The sequence below is a fragment of the Mya arenaria genome, chromosome 11, assembly GCF_026914265.1.
Source record: "Mya arenaria isolate MELC-2E11 chromosome 11, ASM2691426v1".
Classification (NCBI taxonomy): domain Eukaryota; kingdom Metazoa; phylum Mollusca; class Bivalvia; order Myida; family Myidae; genus Mya; species Mya arenaria.
In genome coordinates, this window is record NC_069132.1 from 18,366,214 (window position 1) to 18,386,527 (window position 20,314).

A 20,314-nucleotide genomic window follows, 5' to 3' on the forward strand; every position below is an offset into this window, starting at 1 on the left:
CCCAACTGCAGGTCGGATGAGACTTTATGAAATAGATCAAACGATATCTAACATGTTTCTGTTTACGTATGCAGACAGCGGACTCTTACAGCGTGCACAAAAAAATACAGACCTATACATCAGCACACCAACGGTGTACTATTGTCAATAGATAGCTACACAGTAAGAGGGGAACTGCTGAATCCTATGGAACGATAACTCTTCATAAAAGCCAGTGTTTTACATTGTAAACATAAAGCTCTATCACGTACGAGTACTTCAAATTCTTGACGATCAGAATTTGATTTATTTCATAACTATAACATCTACCACAACACCCAGACAAGTCTATGTGTAACTACACTCTCTGAGTTTTAAAATTTTCCTCGTAAACACTTCTAGACCATTCTCACCGTTAACTACAATAAATTATTGTTTTAACGAATCCCCATCATAATGGAAGACGCGTTGGGACATATTCAACGCATTGCAAAATGTTGTTTTTTTCATTTTAAGAGAAAGGAAATGGATATGTCCGCCACGAGTTCTTCCTTTTTTATTTTGATAACCGGTTTTCAGTTTGAAAAAAACAAAGACAAATGTACCGGATTTTTTAATTTCACTGATTTATTAGCCTCACCTTTGAAATATCTTTAAATACATACTTCTTTAATATATTTTTTTAATTGCTATAAAATGCTGTACTTCGCACTACATTGTGCCGCGTAGTAAAAGTGCTAGCGGTAATGAGTAGGACACCCTTAAAACGTCTACTTTGTATTCACAACCGTGGAAGCTAAGACAAAGACTATCGCAAATACCTTTGAAGGTAATAGTTAAGCAATTCAGTTGTAGTTCATATTTGGAATGTTATATAGGTAACACCAGTGACGTTAAATGCTGTGTGACTTGGGGGCGTAACTTGAGACATGCATTCTCTCCTTCCGTGAGCGAATACTATATGCTTTGATGGAAGGTTTGGGGTCCCCCAAGAACATTTTGTGAAGTATTAGTCTACTATAGTCACTTTTAAGCTCAATGTGTCTACCATATTGTCAGATAAAGTGCACTTGGACAGTTTTCATCCGCCAATGCATGTCCTAATTATTGTCATTAAATATAACATTCATTTCGCAAAAGAGAGGCAAAAGACAGGTGATACACGACATATGGTCAGAAATACATATTGGTGCAAATAAGCTCACACAGCTATATATCGACACATTCATTGAAAAAAAAACCACACACATAAACGTTTACATGGAAAGTAAAACATTTGGTTCATAAATGACTCATGTTTATACGTTTGCGTAAATAATGCGATAAAATGTCCATTTATAGGCTAAGTAAATAAATTAACACACATGGTCAAATAAACAGGAACGATATCCGTTTATATTGTTAATAAAACTAATTAACAAAACTAACTTATGTGTACTCACATTGTATCAACATATGATACATTTGATATTTTGTCTATGGCGAAAAGTACCTGAGAATATATCATTTAATGTACAATGCGCAACAAAGTGTATAACATAGCGTGCTATGCAGAAAATGAATCTACAATAAAAACTACATAACAATTCTAGTAGTCAGGAATTCAAACATAAACCCTATTGAAAGGACCCAAACGACATTGAACGAGATACCAAACGTTCATATACCATTAACAGACCATACTCAGATAAAAAAACACGTTCACCGGGGATTTAAACTAGTGTATATGCAGATAACCTCACACTTGTCTCAACATTTATTAAAATTACACAATTATAAATAGAAGCCTCGTTAAAGCGAGCATCAACTTGTTCCCAGTTTTAGTACACTGATGCTTTTTATTATGAAACTTTATGATCACACAATTTTAAACCTTCTATTTTATAAGGCAGACTGTGTGTGATGCTCATAGTTTTAAACAATGACTGCATCGTATCTTTGAAAAGATTTTGCATTAGGTGCTCTGAATTGTATTCCTCCGTCTGCAGATAGAGTTGGGATCTCTAATCATACAAATACTTGGGGTTTACCTTTAAGTTAATTATTATTTGTTTTATAGTTAAAGTTTTCTCAAGTTAAAGTGGCACTCTTATTCAAAATCAATTCATACACATGTTTTAAGAACATAGTTTTTGAGGGATAAACCTTAAACTACTTACTAAAAAATGCATTTATGGAAAATATTAATTACTGATAACAAGATCGTAACCGTGTATTTAAAAGCAGAAAGCGCAAAATTATTAAATGATTGGTGAATGCTAAAATATTTACTGTACTCTTCTATAGTCTCATAAGGCAGAAATACCGTGTTTTATACACATTTCTTTCAAATTAAACTCAGTATCCTTCATAAGAACCATTGTTTTAGACATTTATTAATCCTTTTTGGAATATTAATACAATATTATTAATTGTGGTAAATCTTATCTGGAAGTAAGAGTGCATCTTTAATGCATACTTTGATAAGATTTACCTTTTGCATTTTTTCTTTATTTAGGATTGTTGGGATAGGAGTGAGGTTTGTGCACTTAAACTGGTTTAAATCCCCAGTAAATTTACATTTTACTGACCGTTCCAAACGGTACCTAACAATCCTTGATACGCATACCTAGTTTTGTATATAAAGTATGTATGCACTGTGCTGTTTGTGGAGTTTTGTGCTGTCCTTCCATGTTTCTTGTTTGTGATTTTTTTGTTTTTATGTTCAATGTCTTTGGCGTTTGCCCAGTGCCATTAAACCGGGTTTATATTTAAACTTTTTGCTACTGAGCTTGTTTCTGTAGTTTTTTTGCATAAATATTGAAACCAATGACGAATAAAGAAATCTAAAATATAAACTAATAGATTAATTTCAAGTACTCAACGACTAATACAAACATCCACAGTAAACGAGCGCATAACGCAGGAGCCACAGTGGGAACTCTTAAAAGGTACGATGCAGTCACTGGAAGACAGTCATTTGACATAGCTTATTTAAAACTCTTATAATTCTCTTTATAGGATCAAATAATGAATGAATTACAGTACAAACAGGGGGGTGGGCGCATTTTCCAATCTCCATCTAAGCCTGCAAGACAGGGAGAATAGAAGAATAATGTGATACACCGCAAATGAAAACAGACCTATACAAGTATCAATGATCATTTTTTTACCAATTTCATATTTATAATTATTTCACTATTTGATACGGAATATTACTCTGTTCAATTATGTGAGCTTCAGGTAAAGTAATTTTATCAGAACGATATGCACTTACGCATTTAATCGGTCTGGACCTTTTGAATAACGCTAGGGCTACGTTAACCCCTGTATTTGGTCGAGCATTAAATCAGTGTGTGTATACCACGTGATAAATTACGTCATAAATGCTGCATCGGACGCCAATACTTTGCTTCGAATGAACACTTTAAACCACCATATAAAATGAACCATGGCACACCGCTTACATAGCTCCGCCTTCAGTATTTAATTAGAGTTTGCTTGAGAGTTTAGTTTCTTTAAACACTTCGAAGAAAACTTTTCCAAAAACCGCCGCCTAATGGGTCACTGTCAAAACATTGTTTTTGAAACAGGTTTGTCGAAGTGTTTGAGGAAACTAAGCAACTGATCAAACTCCGGTAATAAAACGAAGGCGGAGCTCTTTTAGCGGCGTGGACTTTGTTCTATTAAAAATGGTGAAGATAAATAAAAGTTATCTTTATTTTAAATCATCATTCGAAGCAAAATGTTGCCTTCCGACATATCATTTATTAAGTAATTTATCACGTGGTATACACACACTAAAATTATACGTAGATGTTACATGTAAAGTGGTATAGAATGCTTTTCAGGACTTTTCTCTGTTGTTTTCAAATGGCGTTCCTTACCTTATAATGGTTCATAAACCCAGCATTGTTCACGCCATTTATATCTACTAAAGAAATATAATCAAACGTGTAATACTTCGGTCACTCAAATCGTGAGCCATTATTTTTTTTTGTCAAAGCAGTCACCTCCCATTTCAATGACTTTTCTTTCATTCATGAAAGGAATGTAGTTCAAGAACTGTGTACTACCAACGCTATGAAAATTCTAGTAAAAGTGAGACGGGTTTCCCTTTGTCATAACGCCAAGATGTTCAAAATCCTCTCCCGACTCACTAACACGACTTTGTGTTTAGTTTTATCACAAATATTTACAATATCTGTATTGCAATTACAAACTGTCCATGAATGCACTCTACATACTCCGTTACCCCTAATGCTAGGCAATATTTGCCATTTTCGACGGTTATTCTCAACAAAATCATATTCTTAGGCATTATTCGTGTTCAATCCAAGCTTAATATTAATACATTTTGTTGAATTGGAATGCAATGCCACGTTTTTTTTCAATCAGATAACTCATGCCAACGATTGCCTCCTCGCTTTGCACCGTTATTATGATGAGAGTATCCTTCAAATCAACATTTTGAAAGAATATCGCTTGTTTTACTGGGGTTTAAGATGACGTGTACCCTATCCATGCGGTCTCAACCATTGCATTAAGAGTTTTGGTCTGATACGCTGTCAATTTTCGTTTGATGTTCATATCTTCATATATGTGTTAACATAAATATATTTGTATTGAATTGAATTCGATGGCTCTGGTTTTTTTTTAAAGCTTTATCCATAACACATTGTTGTTCTTAAATGATTTTAAGGACTGTATATACATTTGATAAACAAAACTCATCCAAAATACTCTATTTTACAAATTCATTTCCAATAATGGAACTTCTGCAGTGCGAATGTAGTAACACAACACGTTTAAAAAGCAATGTATTTTTAAGGTTCTTAACGCTTTTAATATCCGGATAGCATGATACATATGCACTTTCATTAACGAAGACATTTGGGAGCGAAGAAAAATGATTACGCGTTTAAACACAAACGTGTTACAAGTTTAGGAATGGTTTCATGCGACAAAATGTTGGATACTTTCCATTAAACAATGTAATTTGGCTTTGGGATAATTTATTGATTTGTTTTAAGAACTATGGTTGCATTTTTAATCAGAAAAATGAAGTAAAACAAATAACTATTTATTGAATATCTTTCTTATATGAAACTATATCATCATGAAGCCTAAAGACATTGTTGATTGTATAGTCTGGACCATTTTCACATTTTCATACTGTTGAAAGACAGGATGTATGTTTTACTTCTTGAAGGAATTGTATCTGAAAACTAAATTGAAACCTTGGAATATATTACCTTCACCACCCACTTTGTATTCTGGAAAGTCATTGACGTGCTCGATAATATAAAGTATTTTAGTATTCGAGTAGTACCAGTAAATGGATTGCTAAACTTGCACTCATTGAAATAACATAGCATAACACAACATACAATTCATAGTAATGTTTGGCCTCCAGCCCGTAATACAGTTATTCAAAAATGTAAATATTAACGACCAAAATAATACAACGATGAAAAATATATATTTTGTAATGATCAAATACTGTCTGCATTCTAGCAAAAAAAAAATCACAAATGTTTTGATATCTAAGTGCCACATGTTTTTTTCAAAATCGAATGTAACAAACACATGCGCTATATACGTATAGAGCGTCTATGATAATCAGGACTGAGCCCCATAACAAAGCGCAACGTAAGCCTATGTGCATTCGAAATCACTGCATGGTGTCAGTGTCGGGAGGAGGATTGAGTTGGTGGCTTGGTTACTCCCGTTACTGACATAAAGGCTCATTGTTAACAGTTCATACAATACGGAAATATGGCTGTAATGGATTTTTTATTCATGAAAATGTATTCGTGATATTCCCGTTAAGAGATAAAATTAAGAACCAGAAATTATGATTCGGTTCAACTTCCGATCTCTGATTGTTTTTATCATCAGTGATATTGAAGTGTTTTCCTCTCTACTGTTTACATTTAAACCAGCAATCCTTATACAGTTGTACTGATACTAATGTTATATCGTTTCTATTCCACCAGCTTTTAATCAAATCTGAATTTGATATTGCTTCCCTTCATCTTTTCTGCGATAATAGATTCAAATTGCTCATTTTGTGCCACAGTAAGGTGTGTTTTCCAATCTCCGATAATGCCTGCAAAGATATTGAGATTAAGGGATTGATAAAATATAATTCATGAGAGAAAACATACAACACGCTTACGACAAAGCAGTAACAATAATCTAACATTTTTAGTCGTCACATGAAAATATTTTTTATATTTTCACCTTTTCGATAAAATGAACCGCCAGTTTTCCACATGATTTCCTGGACGTCCTTTGGTTGTGCTCGTTTCTCTTTAACATTTTCTATACGGCAGGCGTCGAACACCGCCTGGCAAAAATCATCCGTATCATTTGCTCCGAGGAACCGAGCAAGGCGTTTTATTTCACCCATGCCGTTCTGAAAACCGCGTGTGAAATGAAAAATTTCAACAACATCAACAACAACAACAACAACAACAACAATAACAACAACAACTTTAAATGTAAACTAGCTCACAAAGATAAAGTGGTTAGTGTAGAATGCATTTTCAACAACTCAGTAGTCAATTACTTAAATAATATAGGAGAAATGTAATTTTCATCGAATGTGATATTGTACCGTTTTAAGATTTTCATAGTATATTATGATGCACTGGTCGCTTTTATCGTTTGCGAATCGCTCATATTCCTTAACTTTCTCGAAGAAACATCCATACGGCACTGAAATATATGTACAACGCGTTACTAAGCAATGCTAATTGAATACAATTCATATATAGCGTATAGTTAAACATACTTTTTAGAAGTAAAACAATTCGAGTTATTTCGATTTCTTTAGACTTGGAAGTATTGAACCACTCAGAAGACTTAGTTAAAAATATTCAACGGCGCATGGCCGTCGGAGTTGTTTTTATCATAGTAATAATAGGAGGCTATTCCATATACTATATTCATACATATACAGATACGTATGATTGCATATATTATAGGATCTTATAAATAAATTAAATAGTATGTAATACAATAGGTTATGAAACGAGCTTAAGAAACGCTCTAAAGCAAGCCTTTGACAACGGATGTATAATTGTTTTTTGTCCACATGACACCTTCGTCCCTTTTCGGCAAAATGCTTAATGCTCAATTAGTATGGCTAAATAACGCCATTGTCAGGCTATATTAAACTAAACTACTTAACTATTTAACTTACGCTTGCCTTCAAGAAACCACTCCATGAAGAATTTGAATTGTCCATCATAGTCAAAGATTTTCATGTTGCGAAGGTGGTGATAATACGAGACAACGGCATCTTTCGGGTTTCTCATAACGATGACAACTTTGTTCTTATTTTGCATGATGGGCTTTGGCAGCATCTCCAATGGTAGATGAGTACACAGAACCCTTGGTGAAGGGAACTCGTCAAGTCTGTCGATTGGGAAGGCTTCTATCAAAGATCCAGGATTGCTATGGACCACCATTTCTGACTTTCCCGACAGCAACAGGGTCGTTATTTCTTTTAACCAGTGAGTCCCTTAATAAAGAAAGTAGGATACAAAGGAAGTGGAGCAATGAGTAGAAGCTCGTTACAAACAACAATACCTGTATTGTATTTATATAATTGAGATATTTGAAAGCTTTTAAAAGTCAAATTAGAAAGTATTGTTTTTATAACATTTAAAAGTACAAGTAAAAAGCCGCCGGTTGACATCGTCTGATTTTTTATTCTAAATAATGTTTTCTCCTGTAAAAGTGACAGTATGCAGATGCAATGACGCGAGAAAGACGGTTAGCGTTTAGCGAGCATTGTAGAATTGCCCTTTAGAAGTGATAAGTTTCTGCTTAAATGACAATTTCTACACTACCGCATTTTGGAAGAGTGCAGAGGATAATATCATCATCTCTCAATTTCCATTCCCTAACTGCTTGAAGGTGATCAGCTCGGTCTTCTGGAGATGAACTTTAATGTATTTATAGAACAGATACTTAGTTATACAAATACAGTGACGAGTCTAGTAGTCAAGAATGTTACTGAGTTGTTTAAAGGTACAAGGATACAAAATATAATGAAAACTTCAGAAACCAGCCCAATGGACAAACCCAAATATATAAAGCCAGCTTAGTGGCACAACGTCAGTGCCCCAACGACACTGAACGAGAGGCACAAACTTACAAACACCAGAAATAAACCATACATGTATCAAAATAGCTTTGTCGATAGATGATTATATTTCCGTTTTGGAACTGTTATTGAAACACAATTTTGACAGGGGTGGGATTAAATTAGTTCGAATGCTCATAACCTTCAAACCTCCAAAACACTGTAAAACAGGACATACAACGCAACTCAACAACATACACAGATAACATTAATTAAAACATGTTCAAAATGATTGCGTATAAAAAAAAATGATAAGACACTTTGAACCAGATCAATATATACCTCAAATGTATATTTCAGTTTCCACATATACTTGTTTTGTATGGTCGTATTGACTTTGACCAAATCCCTTTAAATATGGTTATCGCAAGAAAGTTGTTTGACTACTGTGCCTGTAGCTTTTATTGTATTATTAAGAGTTTCAAGGTTTCGAAACAGGTATTGATCCTGGCTATAACAAGTCCACTGGCTTTTACTCCTACCCAATCCAATACGTGAGAGTACAATAATTTCGATCGACTACACATCAGTGTCGTTAAGTCCATTTTTGTGCCTCTATACAGTTGGTATTTGACTACTCGGCTTGTCACCTTAGTTTTCACTACAGCTTTAAAGCTGCATTCTCACAGATTGGCCGTTTCTACAACTTTCTTTTTTTTTGGTCTTGGAATAAGAAAATGTTTGCGTAAATATCTGCAAAACAGTGCTAAAAGACTGTTGACAAAAGATCAGATCGCATACTTTAATATTTCCGTTCGAAAATAATTGTTTGATGGCTAAAATTGTCACTGACGGTTGAAGAAAAATTAATAAAACATAATATTTTGAACTTAAATATAAAAATCTGCGAACTAATTTTTACAGCAGTCTTATATGGCTGGTTTACATGCATTTTCGCATGAACAGATTCGTTCCAAGACAATAAATAAAAAAGCTGTGAAAACTGTTCAATCTGTGAGAGTGCAAAAAACTGAAATTTATTTTGGCCAGAATATGTTTAAATACAGAAAGATTGCATCTTATTTCCTTTGATAATTGATAATCCTTACCTGAATGTTGGCAGTGGCAGGCCATTTAGTGTCATCAAACCATGAATTGTTTTTCCATCTTGGTCTCTTAACTCGTAATTTTCAGCCGCCATCGTCTTAAACAAAGATGTACCAAACATGAATTTTGAGGGTGTAATAAGAAAATAAGAATGATGCTCTTTCATTCGGTCGTAATGTCGACTAGTTGTTTGATATCAGTTAGCAATTAAATAAACAAGATCATAAAGAGATCGAATGTAGTGAACCTGTACTCATCAATGTAATTCAAATAAATTATAAAGCAGTGAAAAGAGGTGCACTTACCCTAAGCAAATTCTTCTCACTATCTTAAGCTAAGGTATTATCCTTGTCAAGATTTAAATCATGACTGTAAATAATATTATGTATTTCACGTTCCAGTTTATAACCTATGAATACCTTAGCCTTAAACACACGCATTGTCAGCTATTTGCAAAACATTGAAATAAAGAGTATACAACTGTTCACAGCAAACAAGTTAAAGGTTGATATTTTAAGTAAGCGTATGCATGAATTTGTAAACCAATAGCTCCATCAAATAGTGAAACCTAAATCACAGTTTTATCATGGTAAACTTTATATTTTGCCTTTTTGAGTAAACTAAACATAATGAGGGCTGTATGGTGTGCCTACATTTGCCTTTCAACAAGACGTTTGCCTACCATCGCAACATCATTATTCGACATTTTCTACTTTCTAACTTTTATATATATATATGCAACGTTTATTTGATTTTGGCAAGTAGAATTTATTTTTAATTCAATTCGTGACAGTCACTTAATATTCAATCAAATTCTTCACATTGCTTTAGTATGTCGTAAACAAATTGATAGCGTATTGTATTTTTGATACAGAATTGTTGTTCACTCGCCCAGAACAGACCAAGACATACTATGACATTCAGGACAACCAAAAACATAAGCAACCCGTCAACAACAAGACACACACACTCCTTCACATGTAGTTCGGCAGCCATGTGCGATATTTTAGCGGAATCTTGAATCAAAATATGGAACACAAAATAGTTTTGCGTATTTTAGTAGCCCAGACGAAAAGTCAATGTCCATGCACATATGTGAACGAATAGTTTAAGTTTGAACCTACCATGGACCATTGTGGTTCCATTCTTGAACATATCGAGTAAGCCAAGGAGGTGCGATGACATTAACCTGATTCTTGTTCTATGGGTCCAAGTTGCCAAAATCTTTAAAACCTTTTTCTATACATTATACATATTCTGATGCACCGATTGACACTACCACTGCAGGACTACTATATATAAATATATCACACCTTCAACATAAATAACGCAACACCATTGGTCTTGGACCGGTCACGCTGTGACCCCATATTTTTCACATTGGATCGACAGATTTATATCGTTCCAAAATGGCGTATATTTTCCGATTGCAATTAATATTTTAATGAATAAATGAAACAGATGGTAACAGCTATATACGTTGCGGGGTTAGTCGGTGTCCCGATATGGGATATACCGGGCGCAGGAAACCATATTCGGGTTCGAGCTTCGCTCAAATATGGTTTCCTTTGCCTCGTATATCCCATATCGGGTCACCTACTAACCCCGTAAATTATAGTATGAATTCATATTGGAGTTTTCGCCCTTGAACTTTCAGTCAAAGTGCAAAAGTAAACGAATGTATCTCTTAATAAGGGTGTTACCACCACCTCTCTTCATACAGAATATTTCATCATGTTCAAACTGACCCCTGCATAACAAATACTATCACAAAAAATGAGTCTGCGTTAGAAAAATGCCAAGTACCCTTTTGAGTCCCGATTCCTCGATAACACGCTCCTATACATCGCGTATTAAAGCGGTTACTTCAACCTCAAGGTCTTTTGTATTGTGTGGCTCTTTATGACTCCGACACACATGCCTTTTTTCATTGCTCACTGTCTTTTGTAGGAACATGGACATTAAATTAATAGTAAATGATGCTTGGGAGAGCACTTCCATTAATTGTGTTTCATTGTTTTGTCTTTGGTTGAAATATTTAACCATAATGCAGTAAGAATATTGTTATTGAAATGTCTCTGTTTTTTATTTACACAATTTTAAGAACAGTGCAAAGCAAAGTTTATATTATTGAATAAAATAATGTTTTCTTAAAATGTTTAAAATACGTTTAATGCAAAAAATGATGACATTATCTTTTAAATCCAGAAATAATTAAGACATGATGCGGGCAGAATCGATTTATAGTGTTGTTTATAACTTGTGGCCCAGCTCAATTGTATATAAATACATTGTTGTAACTCTTATAATATCTTGTGCATATCCAATAAGTATGATTAAAGTAGTATTGCATTTAATTAGCTATAAATGGATACATATATCACTATAATTTATCTTTATGGAATTCCATATAGACTGAACACTTATTCATATCTGATATTTACACTTTTGTTCACCATTTTTACATTAATGATACTATCACTTTAACCTTCTTTGTATTGCAGGCCTAGAATACCGCCTGGCAAATGTAAAATAGAATGAAAAAAACCTTTTATGGATTAAGTGTTTTTCGTATACATATTGAGCGACTAATGTAGTGTCAGACGCTCAACAGCACCCGTCAATTATTTTGATAACACAGGAGGAATGTGATAGCCCATTTTGATTGGTATGTAAACAGTGTATCGTTTTGAACTCCTCATATAATATAACATGACACAGGTCACTTTTGTCGTTTGTCATTCGTTCATATTCCTTTACTTTCTCAAAGGAACAGCCATAAGAAACTTAAAGATAAGGTCCATTGTATTGCTACGAAATGACACATTAAAATAATCATAAACATTTCATATACAAAACTATCAAGATTATGCACTGAAACAATTGGACAACTGTTTTCAAAAGAACTTTCAGGATTAGGGAATCATTCCCGTGACTTTTGTTCCGGCTGTAACCACAAAGTGAGTAACGAATCAAGTTTAACATATTTGACCTGTCCAAATACTTTGCTGACCGACTGCTGCCATCAACTATTTGTTGATTCTTTTACGTATCACGTGGGACTAGCTACTGAAGAGGCGGGCTAAATACACTGCAAAACTTCCATACATGTACAGTTTAAAATAGTTTCATTTCAACCGACCAAAAAATCGAAGCTTTATTTTAAATTTACAAGAACGACGAAGTGACAAACGGAAATCTTTGAATAATTCAAATTGACTGAACAAAGACGCCGTTGAAGCGGTCCATATTGACCGCCTTTTCGGAGCCGAATGACATTGTTGAAATGACTGACGAGCACGGTTTGCTAGTTTTATTTGCAAACAGTGTTAATATTTCATTAGATGTTTTGTTGCCTACTTTTTAATAATCAAAATTTAAGTTGCAACTTCACTTTTGCCTTAAGGAAACCACTCTAGGACATAATATGTATTTGAATTGTCCATCAAAGTCGTATGTGTTCATGTTGCGAAGACGGTGAGCATTAAAGACAACGGCATATGTTCATTCTTTTTCTGATGATGTCTCATTTCTACTGATCGACAAAATTAGTTTACAGTGTGTCTTTAATGTTAAACAAATATTGCAAAGTTTAAAAGGAAAACGCCATCAGTACTAGAACGGGGATAGAGGCCATCCAATTTCATCAGATCATGAAACGTCTTTCCTTTTAGACCGAATATCTCGTATGTTTTTGTCGCCATTTCCTCTGAATATAACATATGATCCCAACATCAATATACAAGAATATCAGATACGGGGTCAAGCTATAATGTAGTTAACATGCATAAACAAGCATAAACAAGCACCCATTAACGCTTACAATCGATCATCAACAAACTATATACAAATGATAGATACAAAGAAGCCAATAAATTCATCAGTAATGATATTCAAAAAGTTATTAAAAAATCAAAATCGATCGTGATGTTTTTACCATATATGCAGTCACATTTATACATTTACTAAGATTTCGGGTTAAAGTCATGACTAAACTTATAATCAAGTAAATATATTCCGTTCCGGTATATGACCTCTGACTATCATCATCTGCAAGCAGATTATCTGCTTTAAATATATAATTATTACATTGGTGACATTTTGTAGTCATGTCGTGTTGATATAGAAATTGTCATGTGCCAAGTTAATCATGTACATGTGATCACGTTAAATATGGTTTCATACTTAGTAATATATGTTCGAGCCATTGACATAAACTGAACAAGAGAAAATGCTGTTGAAAACAGCTAAACAAGAGAAAATGCTTTTTTAAAACTGCTGAATTAGTGAACATGCTAATGAAAACAGCCGAACAAGTGAAATGCTGTTGGAAACGGATACTACATTGATATAAGTGTTGATTTACTGGTGTATGTGCCGTTTATGACATTTGACCTTTATATATATATATAGGCGTGAGTAGAAATATTTTAAGTTACGGGGTTAGTAGGTGACCAGATATGGGATATACGGGACAAAGGAAACTCTATCGGGTGAGAGCGAAGCTATTACGTCAAGAACCTTTTTACATGTTTAAATATTTCATCGGAATCGGAAAATAGACGCCATTTTGGTAGGATATAAATTTGTTGACCCAGTATGCAAACATATGGGGTCACCGCGCGACCAGTCCTGGACCGATGGTGTTGCGTCATTTATGTTGGAGGCATGATATATACAAATAAAATGCAAATGAAACTTTGATATATTTTCGAAGTGGCCCTATTGAAGATGTTTTAATAATTCACCATGATAATTTACCGTGATATGAAGAATTCATAATACCAGACACTTGTTTTGTTGACCCTGTTGCATAGCAGACGAAACATCAAAGCCGAAAGATCTTCCGAATAAACATTTATTAAAATGATGTTTATAGAAAGTGATTCTTCTATAATTCTTTATCATAATTATAACTTTATAATAAGTTATATTCTAGTATCTTAACTGCATTTCCAATCCTACTCAAGGGCCTATCAACTCAGAATAGCGATTCTAGCAATATCTCACCAAGAACACCAGGTGCAGATGCTATTTATTTTGTAAAATGTTATTCTTAATAAATTGCAGAATTCATCCATTAAAACGGTAGTGTCAAAACAGGGCCCCGTTTCAATATAGTATTCTACTCGTAACTTCGAAATTCTTAAATCTGTATATCAGTTGATTTTACGATATTTTATTGTAAGGCTTCTGGAATATGTTTTGATGGTCGTGTATGACCTTTGTTTAGAGTCTGTAAGGCCTTTAAAGCTGCACTCTCACAGATGTACCATTGTTACAACTTTATTTTTGTCTTCGAAAGGGCAATTTTTGCGTAAATATCTGCAAAGTAATGATATAAGATTGCTGACAAGAAATCAGATCGTAGATTTTCATATTTCCGTTCGAAAATTAATAATTTATGGCTTAAACCGTTACTAACGGTTTAAGAAAAAGGCATAAAACGTCAATTTTTGAAGTTAAATATAAAAATCTGCTATCAAATTTTTGTCAGCAGTCTTGTATAACTGGTTTCCATGGATTTTGGCAAAATTTGGCTCGTTCCAAGATAAAAAAATAAAAAAAATTGTCAAAACCTTCTATCTGTGAAAGTGCAGCTTTAAAATAAAAATAAATAAACAATATATATACCTGGCAGACGGGTTTGTCCTTCTCCATATTGACGCTGGCTTTTTAGTTTCAAAAAATATATTGCAACTTTAAAAAATGATTAACTGTCAAAGACGTTTAATATACTCATACACGTTTAACTAAACTGATGCATTTATTTCAAAATTACTTGATTTGAAGATATAAATTCCTGTAAACTTAGAAACATTTTCTTTTAACTTGCAACTTCATAGATTTTTATTTTCGTCCGTGGCTTGTATTACTGTCCCTGAAGTTTGTAATGTATTACTATAAAAAATATCAACCTAGCGGAGCGTGCAAGTCAATCCGATGAATAAAGAAAGGTCGAAATCCAAATCTGCATCGAGGGAAAAGACAAGTTGCAACAGTATCAAAACTTCGAAGTCTTTCCCGCCTCGCCCTTTAGTAAGGCATTTAAAGCTATGATTTATTTGGTCGAAGTCAAACCTGCTGGAACTGTACGTATAGATACTTTGATTGATTTTCAGATAACTAACACAATAGTTAGTTTCATGTGATTGTTACATGCATACGTAAAAGCTGATGGCGGAAGTCGGCATCCTCTGATGTGCGCGATACAAATACATGCCAAGAGATTGAAATTCTAATAAATTAAACTTGGTTTATATGGGTTAACAAAAGCAACACGCTAAATGACTTGTTAAAGAAATGTTTGACTTGTTAATCCTCAGATATACATTCCCTTTATGGCCCTAATGAGCAGGGTGGCAGTTCCGGTTTAGTTTTAATTGGCTAATTGTCAAGGCTATTTTAAAGATAGTGTTGAACCGTTTTTATCAATGTCACAGACTTATCATTACTCATTGCTCTGATACATACTCGATGTTAACATACACCAGTGGGCAATGAAGACTTATTGACAACGTTATGTAGCACCACGGATTGGGAGAGTGTGAGGGACTTGACTGCCCAATGTTCACTTCAGTGACAAAAAAGCTTCCGGGAAGTGTTCGTTTCTTGTACTGAATTACCTATGATTTATTTTAAACTATGTCGTAAACGGTTATGCAAGTATGATATGACATGATGTAAGTAAATAGAGGGAAGCATGCATTGCATGATTAGATACAAACGCACTACAAAATCGTTTGGAAATCTGATAAAAGACAAATACACTAAATTAGTAATCCATTAATCTTAAGCACTTTTATCAGAAATTTTCATAAATCATGCATCATATCACTATTTTATTAGCTCAACATAACATTTGCAAAACATATGCACAAACATGATTTTATCGTAGCAATTATCTTTCATTTGAGTACAATGGAAACATTATACAATATGATAGAGGCATAGATAAAAGATGACAGCGGAACCATTGCTATGAATTCATTAATCGACTATTCCATATTAGAAGAATGGTTCATGATCCAGCATAAAGATTATGCATTTCATCAATCATATCTAAATTTGATTTTACTGTCCTTCATTTTCTCCTCAATAACCCAGTCGAAAAGTTCATTCTGTGCTACTGTCAGATGCGTCTTCCAGTCACCAGTAATGCCTATGAAAATATCACATATTTTATTAATATTAAGGTTAAGTTATAAACGAAAGCAACGAAAGTAAAAAGGAAATACAATAGCTACATAATTCTGCCAGTGTGAACAAACCTATTCGGCAAGATCAACAACAAAAGAAAGCAATATTTATATGAATAACTTCAAAATAACGATTAAATGTCCGCCTGAGTCAACTGTATAAGAAAGATGACACAATACAAATACTGACATACCTTTGCGGTAGATAGATCCACCTGGTTTCCAAAAACTTGGCCTCCCGTCCTTTGGCTGGGCACTTTTGGCTTTTAGGTTCTTTATATCACAGGCATCGTACACCGCTTGACAAAAGTCGTCTGCATCATTTGCTCCGAGGAACCGAGCAAGGCGTTTAACCTCTTGTAGGCCGTTCTGGAAAACACGAAAGGCAGATCAAATCAATTTCATACCATTACCAATGTTTTAAAGATTTCATGAAATAAACCTATTTTGGGTAGTGATAAATCCAACGTATTTAAATACCAAAAGTAAATTGTATCCAAAACCTAATTATTTGTCATTCGTTAACTTATACATCGTATATTTCGATAAGTACAGTGTGTAAACATAGTCGATACTTTAACTGGGATGTTTATCAGGCATGTAAGCCAGACATTTCCCTCCTCCAAATACAATAAAATATTTTCAATGTTAAAACTAACCGTTTTTAGATCCTCGTAGAAGAGAGTATGAAACTGGTCCTTTTGTTCATTAGCTAATCGCTCATATTCTTTCATACTCTCAAAGAAACAGCCATATGGCACTGAAATGAAATGAAGTTATTTGTTGTTCATTTATATCTTTTACCCATTTCAATGCGGTTTCCCTGGCGTTCAGAAATCTATATCCAGGCATACATAAAAGTCGATATTGTGTTTGCTGCTAAGTAGTGTTCGTAAAATACCCCAATATTGTCTGAAATAACTGATAATGCCACTGGGCTTGCTGCTATATAATTTATTCTAAGATCGTATCAAGATTCTAGGGTAGTTATGTGGCACAAACAGACAGAAAGAAGTATAATACACATTGTTATTCAATTTATATACGTATTAACTAAAATATAAATAGTTTAAATGTACTTACATTTGCCTTCCAGAAACCAGTCAAGGAAGTATTTAAACTCTCCATCATAGTCAAAATCCTGCATGCCCTTCATATGATAGTAAAACGAGACGGCAACATCCTTTGGATTTCTCATAACAATTACAACTTTGTTCTTGTTTTCAGATATGTACTTGGGCAGTAACTTCCACTGAAGGTGGGAATTCAAGATTCTCGGTGACGGTAATTCGTTTATCCGGTCGATAGAAGAGACTTCCATCATGGTGCCAACTTTATTTATGGCATTCACCATGTCAGGTTTCCCTTTGAGCAACATCGTCATTATTTCCTGCATCCAGTTTGTTCCTGTATGATAAGTAAGTACAGATAATTTAAACATGGTATTGACGCATCAAAATAAAGCAAACAGACATCAGATTTGAATATCGAATATTACACTTAAGGATTTCAAATAAGGACGACTGCATGCTATAGTGCAATAGAGTATGACTGAGTAAATACATGGCTTACCACATTTCGGAAAGGTGCACAGTATGACGTCATCTTCTTTCATCTCCCAGTCCCTCAAGGAAAGAATATGTGCACGTAACTCTTCTGGCGATAGCCTAAATATTATAATAGAATACTTTGATAGAAGTGTAATGTTCGTATAAAGCAGAGGGTAAAGGTACTTTATAACTAAATGCCAAGTACCCGTATGTGGTCCAGGATGCACTCTCTGTATTTAAAATTGGAAATTGAGAATGCTACTTCAGACTTAAATTTTGTTAAAGTCTTAGTTGTGTGCATTATTTATAGTTGTTAACTGATTGAAGAATTTTCGGAGAAACGCGACATACCTTTTTATTGTTTAAATTATTTGAATTTGGAGTAAATTTTCTGGAAAAGTATGGATAATGTCAATGGCAAACGTTGCATATTGATTATGTTTCCAGTAAACAAGAAATCAACTCCCATAGATACAATTAAGATTATTAAGAACGCAACCTGAATGTCGGCAGAGGATATCCATCAAGAGACATCAATCCGTCCAGACTTTTTACATCCGGATCCGATAACTCGTACTTTTCCGCCGACATCTGTAAAGGTTCTTTCTACTTAAGTATGTACTGACTTATATAAAATTAGAAAAAAAAACACACTTATTTATTACATGCTTCACGATGTAACAGAGCATTTCTTTTATATAACACATGTGAATATAACCTTATTGCCTATTTCTCAGAATGTTTTTTTTTGCGTTATGCGACTATAAATTAATAGCTAGATTTTCATCCACGCCCACCCCCCTTTTTTCTGCCGCCCCTTGAATTATATTGACTCAAATAAAAATGTTGAACTGGAGTCTGTATTAACGCATCGGTCCTGTACTGTCCGAGAACGGCGTTTATTCTTAACAGCCGGTGTTGATTTAAACATTCATATGTAAAAAAGAAGAATTATTACGACTGTGTTTGCCGTTCGTCTAGAAACACATGCATATGACCCCTTTTGCAATACAAAAGAGCATGAACACATATTCAACGGTGAAACAGTCAACAAAGAAAAAATAAATAAAATGTTATTGAAAAATAAATTGGATGAAAATCTTACAATTAATTTACATTGACAATTCACACGTTAACGTATGTTTTATTTGTCCGAAAATATATCTTTCCGCAGTTTACAGTTTAATGAGTCTAGTAATTTCTAAATGGTTAGTATCTTAACAATTCATTCGTGTATGAATAGTTATATGTATGCACATTTTTTAACTTTTTGTATTTCATTATTAAATAAAATAAACTGAGGAACGTTACAATTTTCTGACGGCATAACACAAAGTGCGAGGTCACTTTTTTTTAAAAGTAATGTAATTGTTTATGTTGTGATTCTTACTGACTACTACATATTTCAGTATCTATTCTATTTTTCATCATAATTATAATGTTATTGGATACAAGATTCGTTTGAAACTATTCCGGTTACTTTATATCTGAAATGCATGTAACAGGGGAAATAAAATTGCATTGTTGTGATCTGCTGTCCGGCAGCGACCCTGAAACAGGTAGGTCTTTGTCGTCATTTATCCGGAAAAAGCACGGATTGCGATAATTTAACGCACGCTATCATGTTACAAATATTTCACTCAAACAGTTCAGAAAATATGTGGGTAATACTACAAAAGATACAAAGACAAGCCCAGTATCCTAACCATAAGTATACCAGGTTTTAAGACAGAAGGCTAAGACCTAAAAGACAAACAAGGTACAAATAACACCGGCAGACGAAATACAACAGACTAGTAAACATCCTTAAGTGTTTGAATGTAATTTTGTATTTTTCGATGACTCGTGACAAATCATATAAGAATGCCAGTTTTGTTAGTTTGTCACAGTATCTTTCATTTTATTGTTCCAATGCAAATCAAGAAGTTTTGAAAAAGCCATTCAATTCCATTTAGTTATATCCTTACCCTTTTCAATCCTTAATCAATGTTTCAACATTTATAAGAAACACTTTTATAAGAAGTTCTGTAGTCGAAAAATTTAACATAAACCCCGTTCAATGACACAGTGTCAACGCAAATGACAAACCAAATACAAATGATTTATAATTTAATCATGACCTTTAATCGTCGCCTGTGTGCTACAGCTTTGAACCGCCTGATTATAGAACATTATTATGTAGCTACATAACGAGCTGTATCGCACAGGTAATCGGTTTGCTACATTTTGCCATGTCAGATGGTCAAAAGTTAAATGCATACAATATAGGTTGAGGCAAGTCTTATTTTAATGCATTATCATGTTTAACGCATTTGACATTTGTTTAAACCAATTAATTTAAGCTCAAGTGTGTAGGAAACTTTCAGCTTATTTTGAAACACTCTCGAGTCCGCTTTCTGTGT

The 20,314-nt window shown here is 33.9% G+C and overlaps 2 protein-coding genes across 4 annotated transcripts; both read right to left on the bottom strand.

The window, feature by feature from the left end:
• Window positions 1-5,741: 5,741 nt before the first annotated feature.
• On the bottom strand, window positions 5,742-9,587 carry LOC128208137 (sulfotransferase 1C2-like). 3 transcript variants are annotated; one of them, XM_052911517.1, is made up of 7 exons: window positions 9,469-9,587; window positions 9,166-9,260; window positions 7,821-7,901; window positions 7,169-7,489; window positions 6,581-6,681; window positions 6,205-6,379; window positions 5,742-6,070 (listed from the first exon to the last, which is right to left on the bottom strand). In XM_052911517.1, the coding sequence occupies exons 2-7, from the start codon at window positions 9,188-9,190 to the stop codon at window positions 5,961-5,963; spliced, it is 813 nt and encodes a 270-aa protein (XP_052767477.1). In that variant the 5' UTR covers window positions 9,191-9,260; window positions 9,469-9,587; the 3' UTR covers window positions 5,742-5,960. The 3 variants fall into 3 exon arrangements, with proteins under 3 accessions (XP_052767477.1, XP_052767476.1, XP_052767475.1); XM_052911516.1 differs by having other exon boundaries at window positions 7,175-7,489; window positions 7,821-7,915; XM_052911515.1 differs by having other exon boundaries at window positions 7,821-7,915.
• Window positions 9,588-16,125: 6,538 nt separating this feature from the next.
• LOC128207356 (sulfotransferase 1E1-like) lies at window positions 16,126-19,963 on the bottom strand. The gene is made up of 7 exons (XM_052910233.1): window positions 19,880-19,963; window positions 18,412-18,503; window positions 17,935-18,029; window positions 17,446-17,769; window positions 17,022-17,122; window positions 16,557-16,731; window positions 16,126-16,325 (listed from the first exon to the last, which is right to left on the bottom strand). The coding sequence occupies exons 2-7, from the start codon at window positions 18,501-18,503 to the stop codon at window positions 16,216-16,218; spliced, it is 897 nt and encodes a 298-aa protein (XP_052766193.1). The 5' UTR covers window positions 19,880-19,963; the 3' UTR covers window positions 16,126-16,215.
• Window positions 19,964-20,314: the final 351 nt, after the last annotated feature.